The following is an 18,341-nucleotide window of genomic DNA, read 5'->3' on the forward strand; positions in this document are numbered from 1 at the left end:
ATCTCAGATGGGCTTTATAGTTAGATTAGCACAAAAACTAGTGTATGAATTGGATTTCTTAAGCACTTTTAATTAAACATTGATGCACATGATGGTAATATACAGCACTTCAATATAAATCACTTGTTTTAGGAGATAATGAACTAGATATAATACAGATAACGTTCATAGCGAGTTATATTTAAGCGATGACATTGTCAGCAGGTAGGTGGTGATTACTACTTAGAGTAGCGCGAGTAGGGCAAACCTCAAGGGAATAGTAATGGGATGATAAGACATAGGCCTATTACAAAATCTATATCTATTTTAAAACATCTTCTATATTTTTTAAATGCATGTCTTAGTTAATGTTCGTCGAAGTTCATTTTCTTATAAATCTCGAACATGAAATTATTTTTCTCATTCAACTTGCAGTTCATATTTCAATGCACATTCACGAAAAATCTCATCAGTTTGCAGTTAGTCACAAGCTGAAAGTTTGCATTGTCACATGTTTGATGTGTTGTAGTTACAACCTATTTGGGAGTGGGACAAAACATGTGCCCGTGTTTAAGCTGCATAACCCCAAGTTCCTAAGCATGTCAAAGATGAGCAAGTGATTAGATGAACAACAACAATACATGCAATAGGAAAACTGTGCATCGAATAAAAATGCTCTAACGACATTTTACACCAGCCAACTTAAATGGTCTAATCAAGCTGCTGCACTCCCCAGCTCCAGCCAGTATTTAAAATGCTGAACATCAAGTCCATCAGCAACATTTACTCGATAAGTAGTTGCAGAGAAGTTAATGAAGAGAGGTTTGGTTGTATCCAGCTTCATTTAAGATGCCCAACCACCTCCTCATATACATGTATTTGTCGAATTAACCCATCATAGTGTTCAGGTATTCATTTAAGCGCTATATTAAGTGTTCATCTCATAGCATGCATGGACCGCCCGGATTTCATCCTCGCGTGGCACCATGTCCTAAAAATCCACGTCCTCCCTCCGTCCCATAATATAAGAGCGTTATTTTACGCTGGTGTAGTGTCAAAAACACTCTTGTATTATGAGATGGCGGGAGTAACTCGGCTCCGAAACACTCAATGACAATGTACAGGTTATCACCAATGGATATATGGAACAAACATATGACTCATCAGAGGCCCTCAGGCCTATGCTGATTTCAGAGTTGACAGCATATCTAAAACAACTTAGCACACCCAAACATTACTGATCAGCACTTCAGAATTGGTTTGGTTTCATCTCTACTTTTCAGGACTTGCACTGGCCAGGAACTCCAAGACGCAACACTTCAGCTCCTGGAACTCTGCTTCAGACAGGGACGCTTCAACCAAAAACCTGCATAGTGTTGCCTCGGATGCTTCGTCGTAGTCCTTCCTCCTCTTCAGAACCAGATGGCCGCCGAGCTCCCAGACCGCTGGATTGATTCTCATGTCGAGGAATTCCTGGCTCGCCTTTCCAGAAGTCTGCTTCTCGGCGTAGCACTGGTTCGTCGATCAAACGGAGGGAGATAAATGTTAAGTTGGCAATCCAGTTCTAGTTCACAAATAAAGCCGAGGTTGCATTTGCAGTACTGTACCTGTAGTAGAAGGAATACTCTCTTGCCAGATTCAGAGATAAGGACATTGTAAGGTCTATTACTCTCTTGCAAGAAGATGCAGGCGTTTGAGACAACATGTGACAGATCCTCCAGGCTCGAACCTCCTTCAAATACAAAGCCGCTAACTGGGTACTGCACCAGCTGAGAAATGCTGACACCATTCCCTATGACTGTCAGTTTCTCTGTCGGCGCCTTTTCGACTGGATATTGCACTTTCAGATAGTATGCCTGACAAGCAATATGTGTGAGAGGGGAGCATAAGGCAGAGATAATGAGTGAAGTTTGAGTATGACTAACTTGGAAATGGAGGTGATTGATTGTTGCAAAGGCACCCAGACTGTTATAGCCAACTCTGAAGAATGGATTCCTTGCCTCCCTTGCGACATACATGGCCAGTAAGAAGCTCTCTCGATCAACTCTTTGCGGTAAGCATTCCTGAACTCGAGGGATCAAAAGCACATGACAGTACCCAATTGGGCTCACCTGTGAGACAGAATACAGAAACGATAAATCAGTTTTCAGTCTAGCCGAGGTAGAAGTAATATCAGAGATGGAGACACACTGACGTTGATCAAAATGCTGCTAGGAGAAGCTGAAACAGTGGGAGGAGCTCCGTCAAAATACTGGGCAGAATCACTCTCAGTTTCTTGGAACCTGAAGATCACCTCCTCTGGTTTAACTTTAGTGAAATTGAACTTCTCACTATGAAATGGTTGGAGGACCTGGTTCATTCCAAATTCAGTTGGCCGCTTCTTCTGGTCACGCCCTTCTATCAATATTGCAACAAAATTGTGTTCTCCAGGTAGCACCTTTGAACGTGACAGTAGGAAATTCAGCTAGGAAAAAAAACAAAGAATTTTCAGTATAGTTAATCAGGGAAGAGTGTAAAACCTTGGCCTCACAGGTAGTGATGTCGTGGTGAAACAATCCCCTCGCCTTGCGATCATCCCACTGCAACAAACACTCGTCATTTCCCAATACATTCAGTTTCCTTTCTGTTATAGTAGTTATCAACAACATACAGAAATGCAAACAGTACCAACCTCTTTAAAAAGCTTGTGGAGAAATGGGGATAAATTTGGCTCAACCTCCTCCATACGAAAGCAGTTAGTTGAATCAAAACCGTTGCTGCACATGCCTGCTTTTGTTTCAACTGGCAGCAGCGTCAGACCACACAAAAACATCAGCCACTTATTCGTAGGAGACGATGCTAACAAATCCCACTGCTAAGTGTTTCCACTTCCACCGCATTCAGTAGAATTAATTCTAATTCAAGTAAACTGAACAATTTGATCTGAAACGATACAGTACTGGTACTAGTTAACAGTGGAGCAAGAACGTACTGTATGTAGCAGTAGCTAATTTCATCATACATCAAGTAGTACAGCTCTAACACAAGAAAACAGTCTAGATTAGTCCATTCGCATCTGCACTGCATATTTGAGTTCAGCTCAAACAGGAGCTTCAGAGGCAACCCAAACATCCAATCAAATACGCAGACCATTTCCAAGTTTCAGCCTCAAGCGTATCCATTCCAGAGCATGGCTGATGGGGCGATCCACCGTCAGCAACAAGTCGCCAAGGCCACACCCACAGTATATACATAGTTGACCGGAAGCACAAAACAAGACATGAACTTCAGAGAAAGCGAGCTCGGAATACCTCGCAACCGCCGGTGGTGCGGGAAGCTGTTCCAGCGAACTCGCGACGCCGCGGGAGCAGCCGGCGTTGGCGCGAGCGAGAAAGGAAGGGGGGAGATGACGGGCATGTACAGAGACCTCCTCCTGTTTCTGGGAACGGACGCGGGCGCCGCAGCAATGGCGGCCCAAGAATTGGATCTCACTCAAAGCGAGCCTCTCCGGAGCTGATGGTTTGGGGCACAGTCCCTGGAGAACGACGGCGGAATTCACGCGAATCCCACGTGGAGGAGGAGGGGAGCCGGATCTTGCTCGAAACTTGGGGAGAAAGTGGCAAGGCCGAGGGAGACGAAGGTGCTGGCCGGATCGAGCCGGGCCGGGCCGTATGGGCCAGTTAGATCATTTCCCGCCTCTTACTGGGCCTTCCAATCCAGAGAAAGCGGTGTGCTGTTTGACTGTGCGTGGGCCTGTAGTTCCAGTGGGGAAGAAGAAGAAAAGGGAGTCGTACTTCCGTGAACGCTTGCCTAAAAAAAACCTTCCGTGGACATGGTCGTCTCGGGCTGCTCGTTGACGCAGACAAGTGGGTCCCACGTTGGTCGTCGCAGGTCCCCATGGTGGGGCGCTCGCTCGCGCTTCCCGTCGCCCGAGAACGGGGAGCAGAGACCGGAGGCGCAAAACAAAAGGAGGAGGAGGCGGCCGAAAACACTGAGCAAAAAGAAAAAAGAAAAAACCGAGCGCGCAAAACCCTAAACCCTAGCCCCCCTCCCTCCCCAAATCCTCCCCTCGCGGCTGCAGGGGACGGAGACCACCGAGCCGCCATGGCGACCCTCCTGAGGCGCGCGTCGCTGCGGCGGGCCATCGCCTCGGCCGCCTCGGCCGCCACCGCCTCCTGCCCCGAGGTCGAAACTCTCCCTGCTCCTGCCCTCTGCGCTGTGCGCTCTAATAAGCGTGTTCTGTTTTCATTTTCGGATGTGTTGGGGGTTGGGGGCGCGTACCCAGAGCGGACGAGCCCAATGCTTCCGCTGCAGTGATCGGAAGCCAGAGCCCTACTATTTTCCCCGAGTTTGATCGGTTGCGTTCCTGTTTTGGGGCCCGATTTCTCCTGTTTTAATCTCGATTCCCCACCGTGCGAGCCTTTAAACCTGCGTGAATTTAGTGTATTTCACCAGATGGCGCCGTTTTAATCACTACAGTATCTTTTACCGATTTTGTTAGGTATCACCCCCTGTTCTGCACCTGCTGTTTGAAAATGCAATTTGCCATAATATGTTGTCTGTTTTATTTGGATTTATTACCTGTGATGGAGTGCTGAAAATACATCAACGTTTTTTCTGGGACTCGCTTTGCCCCACGCAATTTTCAACCTTGCAAGTTGTAGCTGTCTAGTTGGCCTGAAGAGTTTGTTTGCAGTGCCTTTCTGGTACGCTTGTATCCGTTAGGGATTAGATAAAATCAGTGGAAGAAATGTATCACACGTGATAGGCTTCAAAAGAATTACTGAAGGAAACGCGATAGCACAGTAGAGTACTAAGTGTGTCTCCCTAATGGCCTATAAAAGGATGCTGATTTATGTGGGACAATTTCATAAGAATCAATGGTTTACAAACACTGGAACACTGATATGTTGTTGCTAATGCCTTGATATTTCTGCAGAGCTATAGGCAGGTGATCTGTGGCTCTACCTTTCATTGCCGAGATTTCGCATCTAAAGGTTGTAGACATCATTTCTTCGTATGTTCGTGCAAATATTCTGCCATGTATTCTGAGCATTGCGATACGTGGATCGATTTATAACTGCTTAATTTTGTTGTTCGAACTGATATTTCAACCTACATATAATTTTAGGAAATTCAGTTGCATGATTACTTATTTGTCTTCCATTATGCTTCATTGCTAGTTTGCTACCACCTAATGAATCATTTCCTAGTACTTCTTACTGTTACCTGCACTGCTGTATTGCACTGCATGATTTGCTCCAACTATGTTCCACTCGTACTTCTACATACTGAATCATTTACTGATTTGTCTCTTATTGTATGCTTAGCCAAAAAGAAGTCAAAGTCAAGTGGCACTGACTCCGGTGAGGAGAATATGTCAAAGAAAGACTTGGCTTTACATCAGGCCATCGATCAAATAACAACTTCGTTTGGGAAAGGAGCAATAATGTGGCTTGGCCGCTCTGAAGGTCATCGAGAAGTACCTGTTGTGTCTACTGGATCTTTCTCTTTGGATCTGGCACTGGGAATTGGTGGGCTTCCAAAGGTACACATTCCCATACAGTTACTGATGTTCTTCAGAGCGGAAGCTCTTTCATGTTGATTATGTTTCAGTTTGTAATCTGCTTGGTACCACAAAATAGTTCTTTTACATTTGACTTTAGTCAGTAGTCATGTTTATGGTTTTCTTGCAATGATGTATTTTGTTTTGTAAAATTGGCATGCTATTATTCTTTGCAGGGACGTGTTGTAGAGGTTTACGGCCCAGAGGCTTCAGGAAAGACAACTCTTGCTCTTCACGTTATTGCAGAAGCACAAAAGCTTAGCGGCGGTGGTAAGCCCAAAACTTTGAATCTGACTTCCTTTTCATGGTCTGTTTTCCTTTGCTTGTGATTGGCTAATTACTAGTACTAGAGAAAAGTGGCACCCTTCTGTGTTCTCCTTCAGTCTATGGAAGTAATTGTGGATTTTGTAGCATGTTCGTATAGGACTGACCAATGGTGATTCAGCAATATTATTTACTCAACTGCTATTGATGTAGCATGCATCAATAAAGGTTCTGCTAACCTGCAACTGCTTACTAACGTGAACCTGAAGATCTATTGTTAATTCTGTTTTGGACAATGTGTTGCTTCTCAAACCTGCGTATTAAACCAAAAACTATTCAAACAGTTGGCTAAAAGTTGTCATGCTAAGTTTCTTTTGATGTCAATTCCCAAATTATTTGTGCTGTACATTAGTAATCCAGTGTATTTAATTTTGGACTTTCTGTTTGCATCTGATATGATACATGCTCTTTTATGCTTAGAGCATGGAATGTAGCAAAAGCCAATTTTATGCATAAGAGTACGTAATATGAAGATAAGTCAACCACAAGTCCATGAACGGGAGCTCTTCCATAACTCTGATTTACTTTGTTTCATTATAAGCCATAAATTTTTACTTGGCGCTATTAAACTTGTTGAAGGAATTAAATCTTAGTTTAAGTGCACTAGGTTTATAGGCATAGGTCCTGTGGTTTCCGAAATTGAACTTAACTATTCTTATATTTTTGGTTTGCCTTGTTTCTAGGTTATTGTGCATTTGTAGATGCAGAGCATGCTTTGGATCCAACTCTGGCAGAGTCGATTGGTGTCGACACTAGTAATTTACTTCTCTCTCAGCCAGACTCTGCTGAGCAGGCGCTCAGTCTTGTAGACACTCTGATTCGAAGTGGCTCTGTTGATGTTGTTGTTGTTGACAGTGTAAGACCTTGACCATCTAGCTGCCCCTCCCATCTGATTTTCTATTTCATAGCAGAATTAGTTTCTGCTTAATCATGACTTCTCTACCGCTCAAATTAGTGCATTGTCAAATTAATACTTTAAACATGCTACTCAGTCTTAATAACCAAAATTCCTCCTTTATTTCAGAGTTATTTACACTACTCATCTTATTTTATTGTGCAGGTAGCAGCTCTTGTCCCCAAGACCGAGCTTGATGGAGAGATGGGTGATGCACATGTGGCTCTCCAAGCTAGACTGATGAGTCAAGCTCTTCGCAAGCTGAGCCATTCTCTTTCACTATCCCAGACAGTTTTGGTATTTATTAATCAGGTATTAATTATATGGCCATTTCTTTGAGTCTTTTACTTCTAGGTTTGCATAGGATTCCTTCTGTGGCTCAATGGTGAGTAGACGACTAAGTCAATAAGTCTTGATAGCCATTTTTAATTTTGCTTGAGGGTATAATCACCCAGAAACTTCCAGAACGGCATCCCGCTAAAGCTAGGAAATGTATTTTTTCGAAGATTAAGGAACATTAAAGTATATACTTCATTCCATTCTTTATAGCAACACAACTGGTTCTTCTTGATCCTCTGTTTCCCATGTTTAACATTGCAATAACCTCTCCAGCCTTTTCGTCCACACCTATTTTGAGTTTTTTAATAATTTGTATCCTTGAACACGTTGCAGATCAGGTCTAAGGTACAGACATTTGGGGGAGGATTTGGAGGACCACAGGAGGTCACTTCCGGTGGAAATGCCCTTAAATTTTATGCCTCGGTTCGGCTGAACATCAGGCGAATTGGCATGGTAAAGAAAGGTGAAGAGGTAATTTACTAATTCATATATCCTTGACATTAGCTGTTTTTGAAAATTGGCTGATACTTTTAACATGTTGGTGTTAGTGTTCAAAACTGACTTCTTTTGAGGGTCATGTCTGCACGAGACATTCTTTAAAATTGTCTCCTTGTGCTGAATTTCTGTTAGACATGCGATACATGTAACTCTTAGGGGCTTGTCTTTTGATATTAAGCCATGCCATCACTGGGTAAATAAAATAACTGACCTTACAGATTAGGTTCCTCATGGTATGTGAGATGTGCGGCTTGAACCATTATACACGCTGCTTATCTAACAATCTCGTGGAAATGATGACAATGAATTTTGAACCATTATACACGCTGCTTATCTAACAATCTCATGGAAATGATGGCACTGAATTTTGTTTGCAGATTATAGGAAGTCAGGTTACTGTGAAGATTGTGAAAAACAAGCATGCCCCACCGTTCAGGACTGCACAGTTTGAGCTGGAATTTGGAAAAGGAATATGCCGCAGCTCAGAGCTTTTCGATCTTGGGGTAAAGCACAAGCTTGTTAAGAAGACCGGGGGCGCGTACTACTCTTTCAACGAACAGCAGTTCCATGGTAAAGATGCTGTTAAAGCTTTCCTTACAAAAAATGAGAGTGTTGCGAAAGAACTGGAGATGGAGCTAAGGAGATTGATCCAAACTGAGCCGCCTAGAAAGCCGGAGGCTGAGGACGATCTGCTGGACGATTCGCCTGAAGAGATTGTCAGACCTGAAACGTCATCGGAAGAGGACCTGGCCGCTATAATCGGGGCTTAACCAGCGATGATAGGTGAGCTAGGAACGTTACTTGCGGCGCGGATTGTATTTTGGACTTGGGACCTTGTGTGCTCACTGTACTGGAAAATGAGGAAGGGTGCTCGAGAGGCAAAATTATGGTAGCTGCTTAGGGTAGGCATTGGGGTGGATTTGGGGAGGGGAGGGATCAGGATTCAGTAGCATGTAATCATGTATATATGTTGCATGCCTTGACTATTCCTCTTGTCTAAGTAAGGTCCAGCAACATTCTTGACTGAGCAGCTAACTTGCCGCTGCTACCGGAAAGAATTTGATTCTCCTGCTCCAGAAACATTCTCCGGTCTTGCCTGCTAGTAGTTGTTTTGAGTGGCAGCACCGAAATGCAAATTGTTTTCGGTGTTAAAATGCTCTAGCAGGTGTATGTTATCTGCCACTTTTCCTGTCAGGAATTTTCTTTCAGAGATCTCCAGGACATAGGCGTCTTTTTTCCGTTCGTTATGAAAGAAAAACAAGAGTGGCGTGACAATGGCAGGGCTTTCTCCGGGAGTTATGGCCACGTACGCGTCAAGGCATCCAATGATTTGTTGCCAGTGCAAGCACTTTTTGTTCGTTGTGGTGTTAAAATGCTCTGGCAGGTGTACTTCATGGGAGGCCTTTTCTTCTTTTTATCCTAGTCCAAAAGAGATGGAAGCTACTACTCATCCATCCTTCCAATCGATCGTCTGTGTCTTTCGGCCATTGGCTAACAATCCCTTTAGCAAGTCAAACGACTACTCTCCAATAAATGTCCCATGAGTATGGTTTGTTAAGGTTAGTAGAAGACAATAACAAGTGCTTTCCGTTGAGCGCCCATGTGCACCATTTAAGTACGCTCCACTCTCGTACCAGTGCCTCTAACTGTTCGTTAACGTCCACTAAATATCTCTCTCCGTCTCTCGTGGTGGTAGGAGTAGCTCCCTTGAATGAATGCCAGCACTAATTGACACCCAATGATTCGTAGATCATGTAGTAACAGTCCTTCTCTTCAAGGAAAATTGACATGATTTCGCCGAAGAAGGGTCTACGCAACCGATCATCATTTCTCCTTTAGATGGATGGTTGGTGACCCCGATCTATTCACCTGCCCCTTGTATTTTGTGGGATCAAATCGGATCATGTTCCGCCGTACGTCCGTGAAGAGTCGTGAAGAACAGCCGCCCTCCTCTCGCCCACGAGCTTCAGGCCTGAAAATTCAGATTAATCCCCACGGCCCGGGCTGGCAAGTCTCTCGTGCCTCGCGCTCTGCAACCAGACCACCTCGCCAATGCGGCGCCCGTACCGCCCGATCAATGGCGGCGTGGCTCTCCACCGCGTCCCGTCTCCACATGTGACGGACGGATCCGAGGATATGATCGATGCGGTGCACCCGGTCACCTGGAGGCCAGAGCCACCACGACGCCCTTCTCGGCCGGCCGGCCGGTCGCCGTCCATTAAAAACTGGTTGGTGCCGTACGTGCAGAGCCCGGGGGACATCGTCATATGCGCGCTCACATGCTAATGTGCGTTGCCATCAGCGTAAGCTGATGCTGTGCTCTTGGGGCCTTGTCTGTCTTGATTCCAAAAAGGAAGTCCTGGCCCAAGGGGGGGCTCGGAGGCACCGCTGGCCCTGGCTGGATGCTGTCATCCAATCTAGTTTTATGTCTGGGTGCTCAATTTCGTTTGGGTCGGTTTGGGAGCTAGTGTGTTAGCATGGCAGGCAGTGAGAGCGATCAGCCAGAGGGCGAGGCGTGCTACGGCCCGGAGCCGGTGGAAAAGGACGGAATTATTATTGCCCCGACCGATCCGTCCAGCTGGTTAATTGCTGCCACGCCACGCCACGCGAGGCGGACACGGAGACTGAGCATCGTGCCATGTGGCCCTAGCCTCGTCCACCGCACCGCATACGCCCTCGCGTGCGCAGGCACAGCCCTGGATCCGTGGAAGCAACGAATCTCTCTCTCTCTGGACGTCCACGTCGACGTCGCCCTACGTAGTGAAACAGTCGATGAATTTCACCAGTAGGAGTACTTCCAGCGTACTCTGCCTGATTTTCAAATAGGCATGCAGGACCAGTCGGTGCACGGGTTAAGCCTGCCTGCCTGCTGCCAACGGTCGATCTCTGGCCAACGGACGCGTCTCCTGATCCATCAACGTCCACGTACGTGCCCCACCGTCCCGCCCCTCCTGCTAGTTTCCACGCATGACGTGGAAGGCTTAAGCCGGAAATAGGCCAGCACGACCCAAGTTGACCACGGGCTAGGCTTCTCTAGCAGCGACTGGTTGTATGACCCTGCAGTATCCTCACTGCAAACTGTGTGTAACACTTCATTGGTGGTAGAGTTAAGGTCTGTTTTGCTTGCCTGCATCCTCTCCATCAGGCTAAAGGGATACGGTTTTTGTTTGTTTGGTTGTCTACGTAATCTCGGCCTGCATCGCACCAAAATCAAAGCAACCCAAAGCCTAGAGGATCGGAGAATAGACATTTTCAACGAGCCAGGCCCGAGCGACCGCTAGGAGGGCGCGCGCTTGACACGCTGCGTTATTTCTCAAAGCAACGCCATAAATCCTCTCACGCCTTTCTCACCGTTCACTATTCCCCCTTTTCATCTCTCAACGGCGGCAACACGCATCATAGGAGCCAAGATCTGGATAGCGAACACCGGCCGCATGACCGTTTCATCTCCCTCCGCCATTTTGGTGGTTGTTACGGGTGCCGGGGCGGGGATCCCACTACCTTACGAGGGTTTTCTTCGACCGCACCGGTCCAATCTGATAGTACCCCGCCCAATACCTCGACTACGGCAGCCGTTACGGCGAAAATGTCGGAGTCATTGTTCCCGCTATGGTTTCTTCCGACAACACCCTCTCCAATGCACGCGAACCCGGTAAGTACACATCTCTCTTCTGCAGATTCGATTTTGGGTCGGTTAGTTTTTTGGGGGGCAGTTGATTCGATTCAATTTGATTTGATTCGATTCAACTCGACTCGGTTCGCCTCCAAATGATTTTGATCAATACGATGATGAATATATCAGTGTACTGCTAGGATTGCTACGACTACTTTGATTGGAATGGTTATTAGGATCGGCAGGATCAATAAGATTGCTAGGATTGCTATCATGAGTTTAGGATTGCTAGAATTGTTTCCCTGGGATGTGTGCATGCTATGTAGGGTTGACATGATCACTTCAATAGATTGTGTGTGTGAGATGGAGTCTTAGTATGTGTGTGTGTGCGCGCGCGCGTGCGTGTGCGTGCATGTGTTTCTACTCAGCGAGGCTCGAGGGTTGGGGATGCATGCAACCAATTTTGTATTCACTCAGTCAAGTCCCACCGGACCACATATGCAAGGAGGCTCAAATCCAAGGTAACCAAACAAGGCCTTAGTTGTTTCGAGTAGTAGTATACTAGCTATTTTGACCAAGCAAGAAGCCGAATAGTATCTAGTTGTAACAGCACGGGGTACTACCCCAAATTTGAAATGGATTGTTATTCAAACGTTATGCGGTATTGGTTCATTAGAATCATTAACCATTATATATGAGGATAATGTTGCATGTGTTGCTCAAATGCATATGGGGTATATTAAAAGTTATATCACACAACATATTGCTCCAAAATTGTTTTTCCTCTTGAATTACAGAAAAATAGAGGAACTGACATTTTGCAAACAAAATCTTGTTACAATCTTACATACTTGTTTACTAAGTCTTTACCAACAGCTGCATTTCAAAAATTCATTCATGGCATTGGTATGAGACAACTACGAAAATTGCAAAGTTTCAGGGGAGAAATATCATGGAACTAAACTTATTAATTATCATTTGATAAAAGAATAATGTACTCTTTTCCTATGAGTTTTCCAATGGATTTATCATATATGTTTTAATGAGACAATTATTTACACCAATAGTGTATCGAGTTCATATAGTTCTCCTTATATTTTTCCCACATGATTTTCGAAGGACACAAGACCAAAGATCCTCGAAGTTTCAAGGTCGGGGACTATAAGGAAATGCAAGACTTTCCAACACTCAAGATATATGAAGATTCTCAAGGCAATGAAGCAAATAAAACAACGTTGTGCAAGGAGGGGTGTTAGGAAATATTAGCAGTTATAGAAGTTAGTGTCAGTTTTAGGCCAACATAGCAATTGGGTTTTCCTATAGGATAACTACATGTAGTTAGCGTTGCCCAACAGCTGGCAATACCCAAGGGGCATCATTTTTTTTTTTGAAAAGGAGGAGGACCCCCGGTCTCTGCATCTGGACGATGCATGCAGCCACTTTATTAATTATTCACACAAGACCTTACAAAGTGATACAACAGTACGACTAAAGCCACCGTCTAGGCAACATCTGTCGCTACTCCTATCCAGTTGATGAAGGGATGCTGATAGTCTGGGCCTAATACCAAACAGATCTCGCAGCCAAACCTAACATCTAAGACCTGAGGTCCCAACCAAGACGCCTGCCGGGTATGGGGCACCCACCAGTCCGGCGCACTTCTCAACCAGGACGCCTGCCGGGTATGAGGCCGCCGCAGCCACCTGCCACCAATCCATTTTCAGTGTTGTACTGTTGCATCCACCTTGCCCGGCCTCTCTGCCATCGACGCCAGACAACGTCACCCTCCTGCGCGAGTCCCTCGCCACACATCGGACGCCGAGTCTCCACTGCGCCACGCCGCCGAGATACGCCACCATTAATGTGTAGGATGAAGCACCGCTTCACCAAATAATCCGTCCACTGGTCCCTCGAGCCCGTGCACACCTCCAAAAATGACGCCACAAGAGGAAAACGACACAAAAATGCCGCCGTCACCCGATCTACTGATCTAGGGCTTTCCCCGGAGGTAGCAAATAGTGGCCTGGACCTTCTCAACAGCGATGCCTTCAACAAGGGAACGACACCGAATAGTGCCGCCATCGCCGGCCTCGGCAGCAGCCGCGAGCAGGTCTTCATCCAGATCTGTTCCAATGGCCTCCATCAAGCTTCTTGTGCACGGATCGCCCAACACTGCGGCCGCCGCATCGCCCATCGCGAGTCCACAGCCGCCGACACATCCTCTGCTGTCCCGGGGACGCCGCCCCGGGATCCAGCCCTCGCTGGCCGCCGAGTCCTGCCGCCGCACGCCCGAAGCGCATCGGACCGAGACGCCGCCGACCGCGACCAGGCCCCGACCAGATCTGGGAGGAGGAATCAACCTCCACCGCAGCATCTAGCCACGCGCCGGAGCATCCAAGCGCCGCCAGCACCCGGCCAGCGCCCGCCACGGAGCCCCGCACCCCTAGGTCGCCGTGCCCGCAAGTCCAGATCGAAGCTCCCGCGGCCCTCCTCCAGCCGCTAAATGCTCCCAAGACGAGAGGGAAGAAGAGACCTAGGGGAAACGCCCCGCCGCCACCATCACTGGAGCCCGCCCGGGCTTCGCCGGCGGCGCCTCAGGCGGCGGTGCGACGAGGGAGGAGAAGGGGAGGGCGGTGGGTGTGGCTGGGAGTTGCCCCCCGTGTCGCCAGAGGATTGCGACGCCACCGAAGGGGCGTCATGCCTCTTAGAACGGATACAATCATTGTAACCGACATATGTGCATGCCTATTGAGGAGATATAAATACCCAACTCACCATCAGTACAAATGGCTCTATTCACTTTTTTTCAGGACTCACTGTATTCACTTCAATATCTCTATTTCTTCTCCGTCACGAAGGGAAACAAGAGTGTCGTGCCAATGGAAAGCTTTGTAACGGAGTTATTGGCACGTGAGCGTCAATGCATCCAATGATTTGTTGCCGCTACTAGCACCTTTTTGTTCGTTGTGGTTTTAAAATGCTCTTCTTCGTTTTAGAACGGCCATCCTTCCAGTTGATCGTCTCTGTCCTTGGTCATTGCCTACCCATTCCTTTTTCCAGTCGAACGACATCAATGAATGTTTCATGAGTATGGTTTGTTAAGGTTAGATGACAATAAAAGTGCTTTCCGTTGAGCCCCCATGTGCACCATTTAGTTAGGCGCTACTAACTGTTCTTTAACCTCCACTAAATATCTCTCTCATGGTGGTGGTAGCTCTCTCCCTGAATGAATGCTAACACTAATTGATTACCCAATGATTCTTGGAGCATATACCAGACACCTTGAAGGAAATCTAGTCTAGATGATTTCGCCAAAGGATCGACGTAACCTATCATTAGTTCTATATAGATAGATATGTACATGTTAATTAGTGATGCCGATCAATTCACCTGCTCCTTATATGTGGGATTATTAAAAATACCTGCGCATAGTCCTCAACAATAGCTGACACGCTTGAACACGTGCGTATGTATGGCTACATTATACTCGGTGTTTAGGAAAAACAGCTGTGGCATCGAAATGTTGTTGCGGCTAGCTTGAGCGACCGAACACCCTGGTTCTGGTCTGACCAGGCGTCCTCCGATCGCGGTATCCATGCACGGGCAGAACACGGCGGCGTCCCGGCATGAACACTCGCGGCCTATAAAATGGCCACGGCCACGGCGACAGCCATCCCAGGCGTCAACACACAGGGGCAAGTGCTCTGCAAGACTGCAGCCACCTCGCCAATGCGATGCTCGTACGACCCAACGGCGGTGTGGCTCTCCACCGCGTCTCGTGCTGCTCGCTTCCTTCGCACAATCGCACATGCGGCGGATCGGAAGGGATGGTCGACGCGGTGCACCCGGAGGCTGGAGGCCAGAACCACCACCACGCACCGCCCGGCCGCCCGGTCGCCGTCCATTAAAAAACCGGCCGATGCCGTACGTGCATAGCCCGGCGAATATCGTCATATGCGCCCGCACATGCTACTAATGTGCATTGCGATCAGCTCAAGCTGATGCTGTCATATGCGCCGGCCCTTCGACTCTCGTCTCTCTGGATTCCGAAAAAGAAGTCCTGGCCAAAGGGGAGATAGGCACCGCTAGCCCTGGCTGGATGCTGTCATCCTAGCTAGTTTTATACAGTACGTAACTCCCAAACAAGCACCACAGTATATTAAGTAGTCTAATCGTTGATTGTGTCTTAGGTGGTCAATTTCGTTGCGTTGGGTTTGGGAGGTAGTGTGTGAAGGGGTTGTGTACGGCCGGGAGACAGGCGCCAAACTTGTACTGTTGGTGCGGCTGCACATTCCTGGCCTGGATAATAGCTATGGTGATGGTGGTGCTAAACTCGAGGGCCATGTCCGTTCTCAGCACAGAACGTTATGTGGTGACCCGTGTGAGTCCCGGTCAAGCTTTGCCGCATGGTACCCGCCATTTTGCACCCTGCCGCCACCACGCATCCACTCCATTTAGCACCTCACAGTTGAAACTCGTTAAGAAAGTACTGTGGGAAACAGCTTGCACTAGCGCTGGAGAGTTTACGTGCCTCTGGGCTGCCTGCCTGGGCTGGCGATCGAGATAGATAGGGACGGATGCTGATGCTCAGTTTCGACTTTCGACCTCAGTCTTATCGACGGCGTCGGTACGTACGCACGCGCGGCGGACTGAAACATCCCACAGCAACGGCAGGCGGAGGGCGAGAGGACGACTGGACGAGGCGTGCTACGTCCCGACCGATCGGGCCAGCTGTTTAATCGCTGCCACGCGAGGTAGACACGGAGACTGAGCATCGTGTCATGTGGCCCTTGTCCACCGCATCACATAGGCCCTCGCGTGCGCAGGCACAGCCCTATTGCACATAAAAGAGTTCGAATTTCCCTTGCCTCGTTTTGGAAAGAGAAATTATGTTTTTCGCCCGACCCTTCGGTTCACTCATCACCAAAGTATACCGTTCGTCCCTAAATTTCCTTTTCGATAGACATTTGGTTCTTCAAGTCCCGGGACCGGGTAAGTTTCGTCCAAACCCTGGTTTCTGTGGAAAACCGGCCACATGGAAGCAATCCCGGTTTCGTCGCCTCGCTCACTCATGTGAGGAGAGAGAAAACCTCTCCCACGTGGCCGGTTTTTACAAAAGACCAAAATTTGAATAAAACTCGCCTGTTTTGACAACTTGAAGGATCAAATGTCTACAAAAAAAATTCTTGAGGATCAATCTTGCATTTTTGACGGACTTGAAGGACGGTAAACTTACTTTTCTCTTTTAGAAATCATCAGGACCAAACGCCATACAGTTAAGCGTGGCAATACTGCTACAGAATTTGAACTTCGCCGGTACAAGCGTGCCCTGCCTGATTTTCAAACGAGCAGGATCAGTCGCTGCACGGGCTAATCCTGCTGCGAATAGCCAATGCGGTGGAGACGAAGACGTGGTCATCTCGTGATGGTACATCAACGTCCACGTACGTGCGCGCGTGTCCCGTCCCCTGCTGGTTTCCACGCGTGACGTGGACGGCTTAAGCCGGAAATAGGCCAGCAGGATCCAAGTTGACGACGCGCTAGGGCTCTCTGGCAGTGCCTGGCTGTACTCACTCACTGCCAACTGTACCACTCGATTAGAAGTATACTGTGCAGTTAGCTGTTGCGAGCAGGCAGTACTACTAGAGTAGCTATTTTGACCAAACTAGTAGAACTCAGCCAGCTACTAGCAGAGCCATTAATTAAGCAGCAGCGGTGATCACTAGTTTAATTAGCTTGATGCTCTATCCTATCCTAGGTTTTGGCGGTCGGTTTTGGTTGTGTTAATGATGACTATAGTACTCTACGTACTATAGTTAATTAGGAAGGCGATGGGAGTGTGAGAGAGTGTCCATCGATCGAGCTGGCCTGGCCGGTGTAACTGAAGCTTAATTAATTTCTCGCGTGCGTGCGTGCACAGGTGCTGAGCTAGCAGCTGTCTGGGTGGGTTAACGGTTACTACTCAAGAGCTAGCTAGCGGATCCAGAGATCGGTGCAGTGTGTGTGGGTGGCCGCTCATACGTGTCGACTAGCCGTTTCGTTTGATCACGTACGTACGTACGTACGGTGGCCTTGATTATTAGGGTCCTTTTCTCGTTAAGGTGTCCCGTAGGAATTTATGGGCCAGTATGCCGATCAATGAGTTCTGGTCGGCGCTGCAACTAATCCACGTATGTACGTGAAATATGATGCCCTAGTAAATTTCACCGATCCCTTGGCGAGCAAAGAAAGGTGCCTAGAGAGATTCTCTCAAGTAAAGAAAACGGAGGTAGGAGTAGTGCTTTGCTGACCAGAATCTGGGCTAGAGTTTCACACTGAGAGGAAGTCAAGTCCCCTTCGTGACTCTTTTCCTCTAGCTTGCGGTTGCTAGGGCAAACTCACCCCCTCCAAGTTTCTCTCATGAGTCCATGGCTTCCTTTCCCCTGATGTTGTTCCTACGACCGGGCTGGGAAGGAGATCCTCGCCGACCAGTAGTTTAGGTTATATATTTTTTTTCTTGCAGGGGCGGCGATCAGGCAGATGGCGGCGCTTCATTTTTGAGTTGGTCTTTCAGGCTCCGATCCTCCTCAAATTCGTCCGTCGGGATGACTTCAACGGAGTTACGACGGGCGTGCTCGCTACTTGAAGCAACCACATATGGTTAATTGTTTCTCTGGCTTCCATCCATGCAAAGGTCTATACACAATTCTGAACTCCCTCGTGTTGAACACTACATGATCCAAACTCAACTATTATGCAGTGAATATATGACTCAAATTTTAACTTCAATTTTTGCAAACTGTATTCCCTTTCCTTTTTGTGATGAATATAAAAAAATTATGAACTTCCTAGTTGTGGATTTGCCGCTTTATGTTAGTTGAATGTTAAATGTTGTTTCGTGCTCCACCTGAAACATTTATTTGTTAAGTAGCAAAAAAGCATGCTTCTTAAAAAAATATGTGCTCCACATTATAACACTATGTATGTTTGCAACATTTGTTTCATATTAATAAATCTTGATGTGTTTTCGGCCAAATTTAGTATGTGTCCATGGCATCCAAATTCACGGAGTAGCTACAATTTAGTTTGCTTAGAAAATAGTTAAATCTGATTCAACATTAATAATCATCACATAAACCATTTAGCTTATGGGAGCTGGTGAGTATGTG

The 18,341-nt window shown here is 47.2% G+C and overlaps 2 protein-coding genes across 5 annotated transcripts; one reads left to right on the forward strand and one right to left on the reverse strand.

The window, feature by feature from the left end:
- Positions 1 to 1,098: 1,098 nt before the first annotated feature.
- Positions 1,099 to 3,594, reverse strand: LOC109781055 (GDP-L-galactose phosphorylase 1). 4 transcript variants are annotated; one of them, XM_020339637.4, is made up of 8 exons: positions 3,270 to 3,592; positions 2,951 to 2,996; positions 2,651 to 2,760; positions 2,499 to 2,558; positions 2,174 to 2,416; positions 1,905 to 2,090; positions 1,587 to 1,835; positions 1,099 to 1,491 (listed from the first exon to the last, which is right to left on the reverse strand). In XM_020339637.4, exons 2-8 carry the CDS (start codon positions 2,976 to 2,978, stop codon positions 1,252 to 1,254), a joined length of 1,116 nt encoding a protein of 371 aa, XP_020195226.1. In that variant the 5' UTR covers positions 2,979 to 2,996; positions 3,270 to 3,592; the 3' UTR covers positions 1,099 to 1,251. The 4 variants fall into 4 exon arrangements, with proteins under 4 accessions (XP_020195226.1, XP_020195225.1, XP_020195224.1 ...); XM_020339636.4 differs by lacking the exon at positions 2,951 to 2,996 and having other exon boundaries at positions 2,651 to 2,745; positions 3,270 to 3,594; XM_020339635.4 differs by lacking the exon at positions 2,951 to 2,996 and having other exon boundaries at positions 2,651 to 2,748; positions 3,270 to 3,594.
- Positions 3,595 to 3,894: 300 nt separating this feature from the next.
- LOC109781056 (DNA repair protein recA homolog 3, mitochondrial) lies at positions 3,895 to 8,660 on the forward strand. Its single transcript, XM_020339638.4, has 8 exons — positions 3,895 to 4,143; positions 4,898 to 4,955; positions 5,289 to 5,506; positions 5,701 to 5,794; positions 6,532 to 6,704; positions 6,909 to 7,055; positions 7,416 to 7,553; positions 7,958 to 8,660. The coding sequence occupies exons 1-8, from the start codon at positions 4,063 to 4,065 to the stop codon at positions 8,348 to 8,350; spliced, it is 1,302 nt and encodes a 433-aa protein (XP_020195227.1). The 5' UTR covers positions 3,895 to 4,062; the 3' UTR covers positions 8,351 to 8,660.
- Positions 8,661 to 18,341: the final 9,681 nt, after the last annotated feature.

The sequence above is a fragment of the Aegilops tauschii genome, chromosome 3 (assembly GCF_002575655.3).
Source record: "Aegilops tauschii subsp. strangulata cultivar AL8/78 chromosome 3, Aet v6.0, whole genome shotgun sequence".
NCBI classification, from domain to species: Eukaryota; Viridiplantae; Streptophyta; class Magnoliopsida; order Poales; family Poaceae; genus Aegilops; species Aegilops tauschii.

Bases quoted from the DNA above. Each gene is read 5' to 3' on its own strand.
- LOC109781055 (XM_020339634.3), bottom strand. From the start codon at position 3,375: ATGCCCGTCATCTCCCCCCTTCCTTTCTCGCTCGCGCCAACGCCGGCT. The intron at 2,559-2,650 runs GTTGGTACTGTT...TGTTTGTTGCAG, and splicing joins TCCACAAGCTTTTTAAAGAG to TGGGATGATCGCAAGGCGAG. The intron at 2,417-2,498 runs GTTTTACACTCT...TCACGTTCAAAG, and splicing joins TCACTACCTGTGAGGCCAAG to GTGCTACCTGGAGAACACAA.
- LOC109781056 (XM_020339638.4), top strand. From the start codon at position 4,063: ATGGCGACCCTCCTGAGGCGCGCGTCGCTGCGGCGGGCCATCGCCTCG. The intron at 4,144-4,897 runs GTCGAAACTCTC...ATATTTCTGCAG, and splicing joins CCACCGCCTCCTGCCCCGAG to AGCTATAGGCAGGTGATCTG. The intron at 4,956-5,288 runs GTTGTAGACATC...TTGTATGCTTAG, and splicing joins CCGAGATTTCGCATCTAAAG to CCAAAAAGAAGTCAAAGTCA.